Here is a 20835-nt window from a genome sequence, read left to right on the forward strand (position 1 = left end):
AAATTTCGAATCGACGGATCCTGATATTCACACGGGTTCCAGCTGTACAATGAACGCCTGACTATAAGAAGCCCCCACAAACCAACCAATTGTGAAAGTTTCGAATTCCGAATACACTAACAAAGTACCGTCGATGTAAGCTTTCACTAATTCCATAACTACCAATGACCAATCGTCTGTCATGTGGCCTCTTGGTCTAGGGGTATGATTCCTGCTTTGGGTGCAGGAGGTCCCGGGTTCAAATCCCGGAGGGGCCCTTTTTTGTGCACGTAAAACTCTGCCATCTTCGTCCCAGACGAGCGGCGGCTTAAAAGAATCAGTAGACTCGCTATGAAAAGGGTTTCCAATTTTCCTTTCTTACTAACAAACTTAGTTAGCTATATATTAAACCTTTGGGACTGGTGTGAGATGTTATTGGTGTTAGAATATATGGTCATGATTGTGTAGGAAATTGAGACAAATTCGAAAAATTGGTACGGATCGATTACTTTTATGCTTGCTGTTGATAATTCTCACTCGCATGCTATATAGTCAGTCTTCATGGTCCTTACTGACCGCGTTAAATATCAGTTGTTTTTATGTATTATCAAGGCCTACGCATCACCAACGTGAAAATGCCGCAGTTAACGGAATTCTACACACTATAATGAATACAGATTTCCAGATCAAATTTTGTAGCACGCATTAACAATAATTTCGAGAAATGTATTTCTGTAGCTGAATTACCATACTTATTGCAGGACTACATTTTCCGGCGTTATTCTAACATGAAACAAAAAGTTTTTTTGGACATGTTGTTCGGTATTGCATATAGAATTGCGCTGACTGTGGTATTTTTACATCAGTAATTCATAGCTTCGGCAATAGACAAAATAAGTAACATTCAATGTCGCAGTGAGTAAGGACGGTGTCCCTGGTAGCATTTTTTAAGGAGGTGCCCTGGTAGATTTCGACGTTGACGTATATGTATATCTCCAAATATTAAAGTCAACGTATCTCAAACGCAAAGAAGCACTTGATCATCCCATCATATACGCGATTCTGAACAAAAACACCGTAACTGATTTTCGTTTGATGCAGAAATAAAGAAATGGCACGGATTCTACGAAATCGCAATATTCAATTAAGCATGCACCCTTTAGTTTTTTTGACACCAAAGCGCTGTACAGAATGATTAAAGGCACATTTTCAGAGTAACGCGAAAATAATCCGTAATTTAATAGAGACGTGGTCTTGGGACAATATATTGTTTATACATGCGTGATCGAGAGCCAAGCAATGCTACACGGTCGGTAAAACAAGCACCATGCTTAAACTCCTTAAGAGCATACGACGAAAATATTGGAAGAGCATTTTCCTGCGACAATATTTAGTCCCGTGGGATTGGAGTAAACTGTGAGAGCAGCTTCACGAATAAAAAGATTCATAACACGTAATAATCACTGCAAAAAAAAAAGTAAACTATTACGCCACGTGAGAACGTGAACCGTACTTTACATCTCCTGATGTAAACATGACCCAAAAACAGTGTAGTGAGGTACTCCGGATTATACAACTTCCAAACCTGCACATATAGCCTAAAAATAACTCTGCCGATAATGAAAGGACCGTCGGATGAACCGCAGAGATGGCAGCAGGAGCCGCGAAGTGGCATGGTGATAAAGTCAAAATTGCGCATGCGCAGAGCTCGAGACGCAGTCAGGGAGGCAGGCAGGCAGGCGACATACCGTCAAAGCCATAGCTATAAGTCTATGGTCAAAGCAAAAACACAGCTGGTCGGTCTACGTCTCTGAACTTTGACGGTGCCGATGGGAAGTCCAAATGATGCGGAAGTGTTACACTGTAGTTTGCGCACCGAAATTCGCATCGTTATCGTCCGCCGCGTCTCGTGCAGCATCTAAATATCCTGGCATTTTTGTGATTTGTGCCTAATGCCCGCGACCAGTTTGTGATACCTCGTCCCGTGTCCTCGGTGTGGTGATAATCCGTAATTCCTTCTCTCCTCTCGCTTATTCCTCGGTTTTTCTCCCGTTTATCCCTAATCGGTTTTTTTTCGTCTACTATTTTATGCGTTCGTGTTTACCTTCGGAACGGGACAATCGGCAGTTTCTCTCCTCCCACACAAAGGAACCCTCAAGGCATCTGCGCTGGCCTCTGTTCTTTGATGGTGAGTGAGTTTTTGCTACGAACAATAATTCCTAATTGAATGCCAATATTTTGAACTAAACGGCCCTATCCCATCTTATTCTTTTAACCTTGGATGAAATTCCCGTTTCTTGTATCTCTCTCTCTCTTTCTCTCTCTCTCTCTCTCTCTCTCTCCCCCTTCTGTCTCTCTTTCTCTCTCTGTCTCTACGATCGAACGTGTCTGGATTGTGTGCGGCATGTACAGTACGATCGACAAAGAGTTCGGAATATCCAGAACAGCCAGCTAACTGTATCCTTGGATGGGATTAAAAGTTGACTAGCTTCCTTCGCTGCTTCTCTGTGTAGTCGAAATTTCTATCCCCGATCGAGTTTTAAAGTCCAGCAGCTGATCCTGTCGAGAAAAACAATTTCACGGAACGGTGAATGAATTGAAATTAATTGGTTTTCCAATAACACTTCTTGTCAGTCAGATTTCGGTTTCGCTCTAAAGAAAGAGAAACAATTCTAAGGGAATCCTCATATCCAATTTGTTTAGTATTATCGTTGTTTGTAGAATACACAGGCATCAAAATAGATGGATAATGTTTCAGATCTGCGCCACAAATATTACGTATTTTCAAGTTCAACTTGTCGAAGAACAAAACTCAAATTTTCTTCAGCATGTTTAGCTACGTGTTTTTTTTTTTTTTTTTTGTTTTCTTTTCCTTTTTCTTATTTTACTGAAATTTGAAGAAAACGTTTAAAGCAAATATTATGTGACAAAATTCTTGAAAGTTGTTAGCTACTAAAAGGCAAAGATCTTTCAAAACAACGAGAGGTGAATTTGAAAAATGATGAAAATCGTAATAAAAATAATTATTGAAATGCATTTATTGTGTAAAACCAATCAAGAAACGGTCCAACGAATAGATGTGGGAAAAAAAGTATACAGAAAGTTTTACAAAATTATGATTCATAGTAAATTTCTGCGACTTCTTTTCCCATTGCTAAAACGTTTTTCCGCGATTCTGTGAATTAGGCTGAACAAATGGTGTCACTTATCGCGATTGTCAAATACAATGAGAAAATACCAAGTCAGACCAGACGAGAACACGTAATTTCAATTGCTGCATGTATTTGCATAACAGCATCGATGATGTGGCCAGGCCAGCCAGCTTGGGCCTTGATTGGCGGTTAATTGTGGTATTTAGAGTATATTTAGAGCCGAAGGATTTGTGCAGTCAACAACAGGGTTGGAGGCTGAAAATTGGCCAATCATTCTTCCTTCGACCAATATCGTCATTGTTTGATTTTTTGATCTCTAATTAAACAACTCTGTGCCAAGATCGGAAAAATAATATCCCTCTTACTTACACGCTAATTACAATTGTAATTGTGTTCGTAATATTATGTGACGTTTTCACTTAGACGCATGTGTGTTATAGATCTGAAGATATAAGTGCGCGTTTAACGTCGATGATTCATTGAAGTGCACACGATCATTGTATCCATATTTGCATGCAATATGACAACATTTGAGCTAGATATCTCCGCATGTCGAATTTCCACGTTCGTCGTTTTATTCTTCGCTGCCTCCAAACTTATCGGTAGTGTTTAACTACTTTCGTATCACATTAGGTATACACGTGAATCGGCAACAAAATTAGTTCTCGCCGGTTTATATCGGTGAATTTTTCATCGTTAGGTATGGTATTTTTTCTAATTTTATTATCAAGCTTGAAGATTACCTTATAATTAAAAAAAGGTAATTCAAACGTGAAAACCTGGACAATTGGCTTATTCTTTAAATGTTGAAGATTTATGCAAAAATATTTTGTTTCAAAGATTTCAACTTATGAAACAGATACTTATAAGTGAATCAGTCATATGTAAATTGATTTTTCTAGTGGGTTTTAAATTAGTGATCGTAGGATCAACTTTCATATCTTAGATATCTAATCATAATCAATGTTTTTGAGAAAACAAAACTTTTCATCATCATCGAAATCCTGAAATTAATTCAAGTCTGAAACTTTTGAAAATTAGCACAACTTCAAAACAATTTTGAACAATAATTTGTAGTTTAGTTTGCAAAATATAAGTATGTTTGCTGTATTATGATTTACTGAATTTCAGACAATCCTATAAAATTTGCTAAATACCGAGGTTATCGAAAAATTGTTATCAAGCCCGGCGAGCGTCTGAAATTTCCCAATTATAGAATTTGCAAAATCTGGCGGAAAGAGAAATAACAAAAATAATATTAAGTAATGCCAGAAAGTGTTTATCAATCCTTCAAGTCCGTCATCCGCTTCGGTTGAATAAAAGAAAAATTTCTTCTGCGAAATATTATTCTGGGTCAAAATATGTGAAACACGGCCGTTTAGAAAAACTCTTTTAATTCTCGTAGTTAAGTAAATACATTTTTTATTAAATTTTGAATACGAATTTCCGGACGGTCCTGAAGTTTCTTTTCGTTGCCCAGCTTGTGGCAATTATTGGAAATTTCCTTATTGATGTCTATGAACATATTCAAAAAACTAAAAGCTGTTTTGCCAAATATGGTACGCCAGGCATTGAAATATTGGAATATTTTACAGCTTACTTGCCTAATTAAAGTGGATAAGTTTTTTTCCGAACGTTATTTCGATCGATGAATTCATTCTTCATTGCCTTCCTATCTGTGAGCTACAAGCAAATATATCGATTCCAGTGAGCTAACTTCAAAGTAAAATGTATTATAACAATTACGGTATCGTTTGTCCCATTCTTAACAGATCCCACGTACGGAATTCCACATTAGACAAATTTCAAGTGTAGTTCACTCCACATTATCCGTTATACCGTCCGAATCGCACGGCTTGATGGGCATAGAGTAACGTTGGAAACTTCAAGGTGTTAAATTAGTTTACGGGATCGCTGGCGAAGGATATTTACAACTCACAATCCCCGCATAAATTATTTTCCATTGCAATACATGTTCCTAAATGTTTAACAAATAATTGAAAAGTAACTGGATTTTACGTTAGGCCAAATTTGTTGTACAGCTATTTCACACATCCACAAATATCCATATAGGTATCCGTATAACGCATAAATGAATCATCTCGATGCCATTGACCTCCGGGTAAAGTGGCTTTGGAGCCACAGACCGAACACAAAATAGGTCAAACATAAAGTATGCATTAAATATGTCGATCCCGTTTTTCTGCGCCATGTAACTTCTCATCGTTATATATTTTGAGTTGGCAATTTTTATCTCAGAAAGAATGTAAATCCCCGAATACGGATTTTTCTGATATGCCCTGGAACTAGGAATTCTTAAAAATTATGTGATTTGGGAACTTTTAGAAATAAAAAGAAAAACGTTTTTCATTCTCAGTCAAAGTGCTAGTATATTATGAGAAAACGAGAACAGTGGAATTCGAAAGTCACCGTAAGATCGGAGCAAAAGCATTTCAGCTGGAACACATGACTGTTTAAAGGTGTGTAAGACTTGTACGCAATAGCGAAGGGAGACGAGGAGTTTTATGCTGCATGTGGTACCGTTATCTCAAGATAGAATTAAAACCTCCTACGCGAACGGCCACTTAATTAAACTATAACGCGTAAATACGAGTTGTTGCAGAAGTGAACACCATTGTAAGTCAACAGTTTTTCTCATTGAATACTTACCAAAAGTAAAGCGAACCCATTGCGTAATAACAGACCTGGAAATAGAAAATATGTACAGCAATGTTCATTATTGGGTTCCCACTGGCTCGCTATTTTTTTGGAATCAAAACTGGAACGAGTTTCCTTTCTAAGCCAATCTTATACGTGCCAATGACTGGCCACGCAAGTGACAGAAGAAACAAACGATACGTTGATCATAGCCACATAAAATTTCTATTGGAAGAAAAGTCGTTTCAGTTTTTATTTCAAAAAGAATAGTGAGCCACTGTTCCCAGTTTGTAAACAGTAAGAAGGGAAAATCGGCCCGCTCCGGGTCCAAGCTTGAAAATTTGTATATCTGACGCAGGATTTTTCATAATTTTTTCAAATTTTTACTTTTGGTCGGTCGATAAAATCGTTTCTAAAAATTGTAGAAAATTCAAATTGAGTAGGGAAAAAAAAAAAAAAAAACCGAGTTTCTTTCAAACTGAGAACAATCATATAAAAAATCGCGCGCCACGTCTAAGAGGTCAAGGGTAAAACCCAGGTTGAGTTGACGTGGAATGCCCCATATACGAGTCACACCTCTACACATATCTATAAGTATCTCATGCGCAGTGCGGTAAGAAGGTGGTGGAACCAGATAGTAGCAACCGCTTATAATTCTGCCATGCGGATTCTTTGGTAGGTCGGATTCATGTCGCGAATAGTTCACCTACTGTTCATCATTCGTCTTGTCATTTTCGGTATTCGTATGTCTTTTTTCAACATCGTGTAGGTTTATTTTCATATTGTCAGGTGTTGATTACTTTCATCACCGCTGGCTGCAGGCCGTTCCCGCCAAAACGCGTCAACACGTGACACCGAGGTTATTGGGTGGCCTGCGTGCAGGCGCTAAGTATTTCTTTTTTTAAAAATTTCACGACGAAGTCGAATTAGGTGTTTTGTATGTATTTGAAAAGTTTATTTTTATTTTTCTTTGACCTTTCAAGCGTAGAGTATTCCTGGTGTTGAACCTTTTTTTTAGAAACCTACGTGTGAGTGTAGAGCTTCTTTTTTGGCTGTAACGGTCGCTCGTTCCAAATGATCTGAGAATTAGTTTGTTATTGTAAACTTAAAACACTTGAAATCGTTAATCATCGAAGAGATTGAAATTCAAATTCTCATTTATATTTGAATGTGTGAATCCCAATAATAACAATTTGGCCTGTTATTTACAATACAAATTTCGGGCAACTAATTTTTGTTTAAGTCACAGTCTCGTTAATAACTATGTTGCGTGAATCGCTTCTTACTCATAATTTACGGGAACCGTCAGAGTTTTAACTGAAAAATAACGGAATTTCAAGAAATAAATTTCTCGATTGCATACTTAATACAGGCATCGTATTCTGTTTCCAAACTTTAAATCCAGACAATACAAAAACTCAGAATAAATTGTTTGCAAGCAGATACTAGAACTCAATCAACTTTTTTTTTGTTATTCCATTTATTTATGTACACAACACTGATATATAGATTCGGTTTTTCTGACGGATGCTACTTGATTAACCAGTTCAGATATGCTAAGTACGAAACGATACGAGTTGTACTTGCACCAACCTCCACGTGGTAAGATATGGCTAACACGCAACTCGTAATGAAAAATTGTATAATATACATGTAACTGAAGTCAAGTACGTTAATAATATAAAAGAATCTTAAGCAACTAACGCTTCAATTAGAATAACAGATTCGAAACTACAAACTTCACATAGTGAACGCAAGTAACGTGTCGAAATTGCTTAACTATTATAAGTATAATTTTTCACACACACATTTTACCGTAAATGAGAATCTGCTGCGATAAGTTTTTAAAGGTGCGCTGTATAATTGTTGATGACAAATCAATAATGGTGGGTATAGGGGGATCAGTTCAAAAATCAATCGATTAATATCCCGTCAATTCTTGAATCGCTGAACATTTTGCCGTAAATAAAAGTTTGTTGCGATAAATTTTAAGGGTAGTTCTTAAAAATCTCATTTAAAGAATCTTAAAGCTCTTAGATGGTCAGAAAAGACAGTCTCGGATTTCGGGTAAAATATTTTTTTTTTTGCTCTACTTTTTTAAGGGATAAATATCTTGTTAGGGGTAGTTTTCTAGGAAATTGATCTCAACGAATATTGGAAGCTTCTGATTAGCTCTTAATTTCTATATTATCAAAAATAAGGGTCTCAATTTTTTTTTCGACTTACGGGTGGCGGGGGGGGGGGGTAGTTTTACGGTAGCGTGGTCGACCTATTCTTCAAAATTGATTGTCTCGCAACGGAGGCAAGCTCAAAAGTTGTTATTTGTTGGTTTCCAGAGCTTATAAGTAGCTCTTCAATTCATACTTTCTTGAAATTTTTTCACGACGGGTGTCGGATTTACCGACGTCTGATATTATTGAAAGGTTTGAAAGATAATCGTCGTCGTAATAATTGTACAAAGGGCAAGGCATACCACTTTTTCGATTAAATATTTTACTTATATAATATACATATATCTGCCTAGATATCGAACGTTTCGATCCATTTTCGCGGACTTTGTATATGTATAGAATAATGTATTTCGCACGTGCGCGCGACTAGCGCGCTTCTGGTTGTTCATACACATGTGTCCGTACCTATTGGAGACTGAATATCCGTAGTGTGGTATATAGCAACACGTGGCAAGGTATTGCAGGCAGGAATTCAGTCCGTCAGTAACCACCTATCGAATGTCTTTTATAATGCTTGTATAGGATGTTCATATAGCGAGACCAAAAGCCTTGTTCAAATTTTCATGGATATAAAATCAAGGGCAAACCGGCAACACGGATCGATATGTGGATAATTCGCCTATTGCATGCATAGCTACACACACACACACACACACACACACACACACACACACACACACACACACACACACACACACACACACACACACACACACACACACACACACACACACACACACACACACGATATCAGCAAGCCTACGCCAAGTTGTAGCAGATACTTTCGACCTTAAAGTGCTTCATTGAAATTTTGGAGAAAAAAATGGTAAACAACGTCACGCACACCAATTTTTCATTTTTCCACTCGATGATATAAATGATTTGTAATATTTTTTAACTTTACAGTTTAATAAATACATAAATATACCTTCGGTTTGAGAACATAATAAAACTGGAAACATCTAATTTAAACTAGGTATACCTTTCAAAGACAGTAATTTCTCGATTTTTATAATTGTCTCAACGAATACCAAGAAGAAAATTACTTGAGATACTCATCGAAATTTTTCAATGCCCAGTGTTGCTTCAACTTTGCAATACTGTTATTCGTGCGGTATGTAAATGACCTCATACTATATACGTGCGATGATATCATAAAGTCAAAATAAGGACACGATGACTTTCGTGCTTGAGCAGACAAATGGCGGATTAAACAACCGATCGAATAGAAATAAAAATACATCATCTTCGTACGAATAAGGTGAAACTATCACGCATTATAGGTGTGTACAATATGAGAGAGTGAAGTTCGTAACGTTAATGTAACGATTCATTTTTAGAAAAAAAAATCATTATATCGCAACTGTAGGATCGTCTTAAATCGAGTAATCCAATTTTAAAAATTAACGTGTATTTAGAATTTGGAAATGAAACTCCTTTAAAGTCGTTCTAAATTTTCAAAACAATGATTTTAGTTACAATATTTCGTCACATTAACTTTAATAACTTCAATCTGGTTATAATTTGGCATAGAGTAGGCAGCTGAAAAATTTCTCAAGGATACAATCCGCCAACAGAGCGTTCGTAACAATACAGCCGGGAGTCTAGATCGTTCGCCGAAAGCAACTTTCTAATTTTTGGCTCTACGTATTCGTGTTTATGGTGCAGAGACAGTGAATGATTGCTATACGTATTACGGTACAGTGTAGCGGTTACAATGCCTGCGAGGTCGACGCATTGACGAGTTCCACTTTTCTGATGTCGGTGGGTGACGAGGGTGTTGGCATTACCTATACCGCAACCTTCGATAACTTTGAGAAAAGTATTCGCTCATTGCCTGTGTAAAACGCGCCACATAGAACAGAATAATAGCTGAATCAAGGTTGATAAAGTGAAAGAACTCAGGTTGATGGTATCGATTGTTATTGAATGAATCTCTTCGTTTTTTTTTTTTTGTCTTTTTCAATTAACAGTCACGTTTGGTTGATATTATCTTTTGAATGTTTATAAAATTTTATGGTTTGTCTAATTTCGATGGATCTGAGCTCATAACGTGGGTGAATTCAGACTTTATTGCAGAGATCGTCCGAAACGAATTTCTAAACTCTACTTCATCCGTACCACTTTTAACGTAATTATTAAGAGTCGCGATTTTATTCAGCAGCAAACTTTATAAACTTGACGATCAATGAATAGATACATTATTAGGCAAAATAAAAAGCTCGTGGCTCATGGTAATGATTGTGCTTAATTTGGTGCCAGACCTTATAATACGGAATGACTATCTTATCTTTCGTAAACTAACTTGTAAGTCGTTGCTGAGTGATAAAAACGATGATGAAGAAATATACAAACCATGAGCAGCTGCAAGCAAAGCAGCGAGGACACGGAAGAATTATCATCGTGTAACGTAACCCCGATAAATATTTACATTATAATACAAGATACAACAGTTAATACTGAACATGTTATTTTATGAACCTCGCAATAAAAAAGTATACGGAATTGAACTCGCCAATTTCAGAAAATATAAAATCAAACGCCTTGTTTTGCTTTTCATTCTTCAATTGTATTAAATTTTTCTATACTCGTGTTGAAAATTTCGTATTCTATATTGATCTAAAATGATAGACTAGCCCTATTAAATTCTTGTGTGTAAACAATTTGATAAATTGATGGATAAAAAAATGTTGAAAAAAAAAGAAAGAGGGATTTATCAATCGCCGTGTAAAACTATCTTCAGTTATTATATACCACTAATCATAGAATGAACTCTGGAATGAACAGTTTGTATGCGACACTTTCTAATTAATGCAAAGTGCACTGATGTTGCAAATCCAATTCTTTGTCTTCTGGTCTAACGAAGGCGTGATAAATCACATGCAGCGTAACAGTAAGTTCCGACACTTGCATCGTTCTGGGATTCAGATCATGGTCAGATTTGTGGTCTACACTTGAGCCTTGAAATCTGTGACAAAATTGTACCAGTGTGTCGAATTTTGGCATGTGTGAGCTAGCTTTTTTTCTTCTTTTCCCTACACCGCGCGCTATCACAACTTCCTGCTGCTACTAGCGGCAGCGAAAGTCGTCAATCTCTGGATTGTTTGCGACTCAATTTTAATCGTAACCTTTTCTTTTTATGACACAGAATATGACGATAGAGTGATGCTGGTCTCACCGTAGTTGAAAGCACGAAACCAGAACGTCCTCAGAGACGAACCTGCAATCAAAGATGGCGTCTACTAGCGGGCACAAAAGAAATGGATCCAGTTCCAGCATGTTCGGTCACAAACGCACCGAATCCGGCGGTGGCTTTATTGGCCACAAACGTTCGGAAAGTGGCCACAAAAGAAACGAAAGCATATCAAGTGCTCTTGGCCATAAACGGTCAGAAAGTGGTCACAAAAGGTGAATTTATTATCTACAAACAATTTTACGCAATTCATCTAAAAATTATCGTTAGCTTAACAAATCTCCTGGAAATAAAACACTACAATAATAATACAAAAAACAGGTAGCGAAAACTTTGCAATTTTGAATTTCCCGCCGTATGATAACAGTTCGATTTTTAAACACTCAAATTTCCCGCCAGATGAGTAAACCTAATATTTTTGTAGTACGCTGGGTTTTCTTATTCGTAATTGATCTAAAACTTATCGTTACCTTAACAAATCTCCTGGAAATGAAGCATTACAATAATAATACAAAAAACAGGCACTGCAAAACTTTGTAATTTTTTAATTTCCCACCGTGTGATAACCGTTCGATTTTTGATCATTTAAATTTCCCGCCGGTTGAGTAAAACTAAAATTTTCGTATGCACACTGAGTGTATTGGGATGAAATGCTTCACTTGAAAATGAAATTTCCCTGTGCTCATGCTTTACTTTTTTTACGTTTAATTCGGTGCCAAAATCAAGTTCTTGATTTTATTTTTCAAGGTCCGAATCTGGCAGCAACTATCACACGGGTCACAGGAGAAACGAAAGCATGTACGCGATGACTGGGCTCTACGCCGAAAGCACGGCTGCTGGAGAAGACGCGGATTTGTCACAGCCAAGCAGCAGTAGACTGACACATGACACAGTGATCAGGTGTCACAGTAGGAATCCAAGTTCCGGTATTGTCGATCACAGGTGATTCCCAGTTACAAACTTATTCGGGAATGGAAAGCCTTCGCCGCTCCATGCGCCAAATGACTTTGCGAATGTTTTTGCAGCTTCGCCCAATAGATTTTTCCCTAATACTAATGATTACATATTATTGGCAATCACAAATAGAACCGTGTTTCAATTCAAGTGAAAGGCTGAAACGCGCATTATACTGCAGACAGCACATTCCCACAATTAGAGGCTTGCACAACGTCGATATTTATTGGCTCATTGTCAGAAGATTAGCTTCTGTTCTTTATGGACTAATCTACAACTTGACCATGACACAGTTAAATATTAAACGAAACTTTGAAATCGAATCACAATAGTCGAAATCGCGATTGGTCAAATTGCCAATGCTATGTTCAGCTAGACTTATTACTGTAATTAAAATGAGACAGCGATTAACGAAACTGTTTACGCATTGCGCACGAAGAGTAAACAGAGAATTTTGATATTCAGCGATAGCACTTGTTCAGTAAACAACACGCTTCTAATCGTTTTGGCAATTTCTTAATTATATACACACGGAACGCACTTTGCTATTATTCACGCTTTGTGGTTTTTGTTATGCATTTTGCAGAGATTTCATCATCAAATGTCACAGCAGGAATCCCAGTGCTTCCATGGTCGACAGGTAAAACAATGCACACCAAAAACTCCCTCAATTTATTTTTTTTTTAATCAAATATTTCCGTTTAAAACTTGTAAGGATAGTTGGGAAATGAGAAAACATCTTTCTAGCTCTGTTTTAATTTGTTTTTATTCTTATTTTCTTTATGCAATATCAAAAATAATCGAGCAATTCAAGGGTCCTGAAGTTTTGCGAGTACGCATTCTATTATACAAAAATTTTGGTTGATACAGGACTGAAAAAGAAAGAGCGCAGACACCACCGATTAATCCAGATTCAAAGGACTGTGGAATTTTAACATGCAGGCCAATTTTTATACAAAGATTCGCAGGGATAAAGGTAAGAATAATTAAGTTCTCAAAACTGTGTATCTTTGAATTGCGACATCATGCACAAAAATTTTACCGATTGCAAATTTTTTTCCCTTACTTCCAGGTGTTCGTATTCCTTCTGTCATTCCTTGTTACGCTGCAGCAGGCACTTAGCTCTGGTTACATTAATTCTGTAATAACAACAATAGAGAAAAGATTTGAGATACCGTCAAGCCTCTCAGGTCTGATCGCCAGTTCATACGAAATTGGCAATGTAATAACGGTGATATTTGTAAGCTATTTAGGCAGCCGACGGCATATTCCCGTTTGGATAGCAATTGGTAAGTAATTGACCATCTTTCCTCGTCGGTCAATCATTATCAGTCTAGCCTTAACAGTTCTTTGTTGTTTCAGGCGCCGTGATAATGGGCATTGGCTCAATGATTTTTATGGTGCCTCATTTCACAGCCGAACCTAACTTAGGTACAGCATCGAATAACTCAAGTTCAGATAACATATGCCGTGGTGTATCGCTGCGCGAACAAGACATGGGCTTAGGTGAGTGGTTGACCGAATGGTCCAATCTGACCTATTGGAAGAATTAAATCACGAGAAACCGATATTCAATTTATAATTGAAATAAAAATTTATGCTTGGATTTAGGCCGACTTTCTACCGGTTTATCATCGCCGCCTTTAGCCCCACACAATAATCTTCGCGGTGACAACTGCATACAAGGATCTCCTTCTACCGCTGGTCCGGTGATGCTTTTCGTACTTGCGCAACTGCTTCTTGGTTGTGGTGGTTCACCTTTGTTCACTCTCGGAACAACTTACATTGATGATCACGTCAGGCCGGAGAGTGCCTCTTTGTACATCGGTTAGTATTAATCGATCTTATTCCAGACAAATTTGAGAAGGTGGCCTGTTTTGAATTAACTGGAAAATCAATTTTGTTACGAATTTCCAGGCTGCATGTACAGTATGGCAGCTTTTGGACCTGTTCTTGGATTTCTTCTCGGTGCTTATCTATTGTCTTTTCACATGGATTCGTTCGCCGGAACTATCATCAGCATAGGTGAGCCTTCAGTTGTATACTACTATTTCAGGTACACAGGGATATACGGACGTTCAATCTTGAAAATTTTTTGCAATTTGACAGCGTCGTTTTTTAACTTAATGAACTAGAAAATATGTTCACCAGTTATATTCAGTTCATACCTCAAAATAAACGCTTGTTATATGAAAATAATTCCATCGCCCGTATTCTTTTCTGGGTAAGATGATATTTCTTTCATCTGAATATGACTTAACACTTAGTATTTAAGTTGCAATACTTAATACTTACACTTATGTTAATACTTAGTACTTAATCCTTATCAAGGCTTAAGAATTAAGATGAAATAAGATTTAGATTTGAGAGTCGAATTTTGAGACCTGAGATTAAATTGAGACTTGGATGTAAGATGTCAGATATAAAATGCGAGTCATTTTAATTTGTTCTCAAATTATCCACAGATCCAGGTGATCATAGATGGGTTGGAATGTGGTGGGGTGGATTTTTACTCTGCGGTTTGTTGCTGGTATTAGTGGCAGTGCCGTTTTTCAGTTTTCCGAAAACTTTACAACGCGAGAAAGAGAAAATTCGGATAATTGAAAAGAGCAAGCCAATAACAGCAAAGGAGAAAGAGCAGAACAAAGAACCCATGAAGGAACAAACCTCTGACAATACCGCTTATGGCAAAGACGTCAAAGGTACGATGATGAATGCTATCGACGTATTGCGATCATTTTCTTGATTTTCTCCTCACAATGACATTACTTGTTCTTCGATATTTCTCATGTATTTTTAATAATTCACTTTGACAGACATTCCACGGAGCATGTGGAGACTGGTGTGCAATCCTGTTTACGTGGTGACATGTCTTGGTGCCTGCATGGAGCTGGTAATAGTTTCGGGCTTCGTTGTGTTTCTGCCAAAGTATTTGGAGACGCAATTCAGTTTGGGAAAAAGCCAGGCCAGCATATTCACTGGTTCAATCGCGATCCCCGGTGCTTGTATCGGCATATTCTTTGGTGGCTGTCTACTGAAACGTTTGGAACTGAGGCCTAAGGGTGCTGTTCAATTCGTCCTAGTCTCAAATATAATCTGCCTTGTTTGTTACGGCCTTTTGTTTTTCCTTGGCTGTGACAATGTCAAAATGGCCGGCACCACCATACCCTATTTTAACAGCACGACCAAAGGGCCTGAACCATTTCAAGTTAATCTTACTGCCGCCTGCAACTTTGGGTGCGAATGCCGAATGACTGACGTTGAACCAGTTTGTGGCAACAATGGCTTGACTTATTTTAGCCCCTGCCACGCGGGTTGCACGGCATTCAGCTCAAAGTCCAACTTTACCAACTGCGCGTGTAAGTTAGAAATGAATTGCTTTATTTTTGACTATAAATTCAATTGAATCCCGAATTCTTATGGACCTGTTTCCCAGTTGCGTTAACAAATTTTTCTCCTTCGATACAGGCATTCACGGTAATCTCAGCATGGTGCCACCAGCTGCGCCGGAATTCGCTGAAGTTACTGTTGTTCCCGTTGCTACGGCTGGCCCATGCACCTCGCCTTGTAGGACTATATTTCCGTTTCTTATTCTATTATTCTTCATGACCTTCATCGTCGCTGTAACACAGATGCCTTTATTAATGATCGTATTACGGTAAGTTGTGGCGAAAACTTTAAAATATCGAAAGATGCCATCTGGCAATAAAAAATATATTACTCTATCAAGCTCGGATACAATTATAAAAGTTGATTTTAACTGACATTTCACTCAATATCAAGTAAATGTAACGGAACAAATATGACTTCTTGCACGGGGTTTCCTGTTCGTTTATGTTCGCATAGTTAAACAGACTTAACTGAGACTATAACGATCAGCTGATTGGCCAGTGCAGAGCCTTCTTGCACCGGCCATACCCGCACCTTGAATTCTAAAGGAAATGTAGCAAACAACTTTTCAACAATTTTAGACATTGAACTTCTATTGAAATTCACATAATATGGCAATAGAGACGGGACAATAAATTCCCTGTAATATCTAAAGAAAGTATCAACAGTTGTGACTTACATTTCAGATCCGTCTCTGAAGAGGAGCGGTCCTTTGCTCTTGGAATGCAATTTGTCATCTTCAGATTGTTCGGGTATATACCAGCACCTATATTGTTTGGCAATTTGATAGATTCAACGTGCATTCTGTGGAAAAGTACTTGCGGTGAAAAAGGGGGCCGTTGTTTGCTTTATGACATTGAACAATTCAGATACAGGTGATTATTTTCTTATTCGTGTGCAAAGTAGAATGAAGCAAGAAATCGGAAGCATCTAAATTTTGTTATCAATGTTTTACAGATACGTCGGACTTTGTGCCGGTATAAAAATTCTGGCGTTGGCACTATTTTTGGTCGATTGGTGGCTAGTGAGAAGGAGAAGACACCTCGAAGAACATCCGCCACCATTGACAGTCAACGAAGTTGTCGGATCGATAATCAGCCTAGACAAATGTAAGTAGCAAATGATGAGAATTCGTTTCCCCAGAGAAAACCTTTACCATTTACCGTATTTGCAGTGTTTGAAGAAAGACCGCAACATTTGAACACTGCTGATGGTGACACAACTTCACCAAGCACCGAGGGGCCAACGCCATCTTCGATTTCGTCGCCCACCGAGCCAACAAAGTCTACAAATCTTGAGGAAACGGAATCATCAAATCACACCGAAGCGTCGAATGACATCAACAATCCTCAAACAAAAGATCCTTTTGATATTCCTGACACAAGGCAAGCTCCGCTTGCCACAGAAGATTTGGAGGTAGAGATCAAGCGGCCGGACAGTACTGAAAAACTTCATCCGAGTGTTTAATGAGGGCTGGCATTAGGATATTGAATTTGAATGTACAATTCTCACACGGCGTAAGTTTGTGGAAATTATTCTTATTTCTCTTCATACGTATGCTCTTTGAGATGATGATACCAAGTAACTGTGTGTGCGTGTGTGTTTCTGTTTCTCTCTTTTTCCGTCTTTTAATTTTTTTTTTTATCGCGTGTATGACTAAATTTTTTGCAAAAATACTGATCTATGATTTTTTAGATTTTTTTTTTGCACAAGCCTTACAGGTCTTGTTCAAAGCAGCTACATATCTAGTCGGGTGGTATTGAATTAAATGATGTTTAACAAGATTAACCTTAAACAGTAGCCATGTTAAAAATACGTCGTTCGGTATTTTTAACCATCGCTATTTCTATTCTCATCAGGATTTCAAAAACCGTGTGGAAGGACCCCAACGTTAATTTATATATTGAAAAGAAAGGCGCTTGGCGGAGAGTTGCTGAATAATTTCTCGTGAATTAATGTCGCACTCCACTACAATATAAATGAATTTATATAAAAGAAAGAGCAAAAAAAGACTTGCACTTATATCACTAGAAATAAATTTTTCAAATTGACGCATGGACAAAGTTTTTAAGTTTTATCTCCTTGAACTCTGAAATAGAGTCGTAAAATTGTCCATTTTCCCGCGCATGAAGAGAAAAAACGCCTTTTACAAATATTTCAATAAACCCGTAAAATTTCTAAGAATTATAATATTAAAAGAAAAGGTGTAACTGCCTACATATTTTTTTTTTTTTTTTTTCCCTATGAATACTGAATCTTTGCTCTATTGAAGATACAATGAGCGCGCGTAAAACGTAAATAAAATTGATAATGTACATAAATACATATGTGTATATATATATGTGTCGAACATATAAGATTATATATTCGATATATGTACATACATAAAAATTCCTGCCTTAAGAAATATAAGACTAGAAAAATGATTAAATAATGAAGTAAGACGTATCTAACTCTTATAGACACACACACGGTATATGCGCTAATCTGCGTTATTTTTACCAATTTTCGTTCCGCTTCTGATTTTGAATTTTTATGTCAATATACGGCAGGCAGCTGGTCAAAATCAGTAGCTGGTCAAAGTTACATGGAATATCGCATATACGATATACATATATATACACACAAGACATTTGTTACGAGCGTTTCTTACAGGTGTTGAAAAAATGCACCAAGGTTATACAGTTTATGTTTTAGTATATCCTTTGTGGTACCTGCACCAAACTCTCGTGAAAAAAAAAAATGAAAAAAGGTCTATATAATATAAAACATAAACGAAATATATCATTAAATTGTAAGAAACTTAAACAGTGATTTATTTTTAAAATTATAGGAAAGTACTATCACAGCTTTTCTCGAAGTAGAAAAAAAAAAAAACAATTATATAAAAGAAATCAGTCAATATAGAGTAGCAAAGGAAAAAAACAAACAAAATTCCAAAAAAATTATGAGGTAAGCTATGAAAAATTTGAAGATGATTTTTTGTTTTATTTTTGTATGATAAATCTAAGCACGTAATTACATTATGATCTGATACTTTTTTATTCTTGGGCGTTGAGATTACTATTCACCTTGGTCTCGTTTACCTCAAAAACAGCAATTGTATAACGTGGCGTATATTCGTATCCTAGATGCTTCCAAGTTGGACATTTTTCTTATTCATCTGATATCGTTGTATTTTATTTTACTCACTTATGCAGCGCATCTGAACTTGATCTCCGATTATAAAATATTTGTACATTAATTAAGATCTTAAATATGCAACGTAACGGTACGAAAATTATTATTGTGCTTTCTGTTTGTTTTAGTTGAATTAAGTAATGACAACAACGCGTAATTGACTTAATGCTATTGAATCGTCTGTACAAATCAAATGTGTAATGATAGGTGAAAAGATATTCGCTACCCTAGTATGCTCAATTGTTTAATAAGGTACATGTTTAAAAGTTCGTACATGAAGTACCCGATTTGTCTGATGATTTTCAGCTTATCTTATTGAATCTCAGATTATATATATGGTGTATGATAAACAATTGTGACAGCAATTTCTGTCAATTGTCCGACTAAAATCAGCCCCAAAGTGATGGATATTTACATATACGTATATCTATTTTTTTTTTCAAAGCGAATTACAGAATTTGAATGTGAAAATTCCCTTGAAGCATATTGTGATTACAATATCTTGACTTATATCGTCGGTGCGTTAGTGAAAAAAAATCAACAGGGAAAAGTATAAATTAATTCTGGTTAGAGTAATATACAAAAAAAGAAAGGGAATTTTCAAGTTTAAGGAAAAAAAGCAACGGTTGGTGTCACCTTGATTGTATACTTGATATTTTTGACAATTTGACAATTAGAAGCAACATATTATGTACATAAAATATTGTATATCATTTGAGATGAATTTTCGTTCGATCATTAATTGATTAAAACATTATTCATGAAAAAATGACGCGAAGCTGACTTATGATTGTAATCGTGTCGCTTAAAACTATACATATATCAATATTACCGATTACGATACTTAAAATACTCTTGTAAGTATATATATTATATTACGTATATATACACACGTAGTATATCTAAATTTTCAACTGAATATTTGTTTAATGACACATTCAAATAACTACCACACACTTTTAATATTATCACAATTTCTAAATAACACGCTACAGAAATTTTTCAATTACCACATTTAATCATGATTACTAACACTATTATTAATGTTATTATTATCATTATTATTAGTAGCATTGTGTATGAAACTCTTATTTTAGAATTTATGACAAAATTGTCGTGTTTGATGGCAAGCCATAATTTGCTAAATCCGCTGGTATTATAGACAGAATGAAGAGCAGGATTAGCCAGAAACTGTCTAAATCGGAATCACCAGTATGGAGGAAAGAGAAAATGTAAAACTAATGCATCCGCTGGAACTTGACGGTGAAAAATGTGGCTAATTATTCAAAATAATCTGCATCTGGTAAAGTAAATGGATTAAATTATGACTGTTAATCAAATTTTTATCTTGCTTTTATTTTATTTTTTATCATTAAAATCGAGACATCGAAAGAGCTAACAGTGTTTAATGTACTTGACATTGAAATATATCCTAGTCGCGGAAAAATTTCTACTGCTAGCTCCTGCAATGATCTTGAAATATTGACCCGATTTTTAAAACTGAAATCGCAAACGGTGATAGATGGCTATAAAAATTAGATTGGTGAAACTTCTTGTTATATTGTAACATTCCCATGTGATGACAAATGCAAATATTTCATAAATGTACGTATATGTTTCTAAAATTTTGGATTCTGACCCTTCTAAGTTCTAACTCTGCCAACTTATGTGTTGCTCATTTATAGAACTGTCAGAATTCAAGGTGGCATGATGTAAAACTAAAGCGCAACTATCCAAATGAGCATTTCTTCCTATTCTTATTTGCTGCCCTATGTTTTGCTTTCATTCCATTCGAAATTACTCACTTAAAACTTGTCAAATGAAGTAGACATTTTTAGGGTTTGAGATTGCAATTTTCAAATACTTGCATCTGACTTCAATCCAGGGTTAACAGAATATCTAAAACTCAATCCAATGAGTAAATTTCAAAGAAACAACAACGAAATTCAGAGAATTAAAAAAAATTTGGAGATATCTAAGCTCGAATTTGGATCGTGCCCTGAATATTATACCTACAGATATAAGGAAGTTACCTCGAGATAAGATTATTATTATTATATATATATATTATATATATATATATATATATATATATATA

General features: G+C 36.3%; 1 protein-coding gene and 1 non-coding gene across 3 annotated transcripts; both read left to right on the forward strand.

The window, feature by feature from the left end:
• Positions 1-185: 185 nt before the first annotated feature.
• Positions 186-257, forward strand: Trnap-ugg (transfer RNA proline (anticodon UGG)). The gene has a single exon. It is a non-coding gene; the product is annotated as a tRNA-Pro (tRNA).
• Positions 258-1722: 1465 nt separating this feature from the next.
• Positions 1723-20825, forward strand: LOC124297424 (solute carrier organic anion transporter family member 3A1). Of its 2 annotated transcripts, XR_006906607.1 has the most exons (16): positions 1723-2167; positions 11169-11428; positions 11961-12155; positions 12754-12807; positions 13038-13143; positions 13240-13456; positions 13530-13673; positions 13779-13994; positions 14085-14192; positions 14633-14869; positions 14984-15526; positions 15636-15825; positions 16244-16432; positions 16515-16666; positions 16732-17074; positions 17417-20825. XR_006906607.1 is itself a non-coding variant. In XM_046748434.1 (15 exons), the coding sequence occupies exons 2-15, from the start codon at positions 11253-11255 to the stop codon at positions 17022-17024; spliced, it is 2820 nt and encodes a 939-aa protein (XP_046604390.1). In that variant the 5' UTR covers positions 1723-2167; positions 11169-11252; the 3' UTR covers positions 17025-20825. The 2 variants fall into 2 exon arrangements, 1 of the variants encoding a protein (XP_046604390.1); XM_046748434.1 differs by having other exon boundaries at positions 16732-20825.
• The last annotated feature ends 10 nt before the right edge of the window (positions 20826-20835 follow it).

This window comes from Neodiprion virginianus, chromosome 2 (genome assembly GCF_021901495.1).
Source record: "Neodiprion virginianus isolate iyNeoVirg1 chromosome 2, iyNeoVirg1.1, whole genome shotgun sequence".
Classification (NCBI taxonomy): Eukaryota; Metazoa; Arthropoda; class Insecta; order Hymenoptera; family Diprionidae; genus Neodiprion; species Neodiprion virginianus.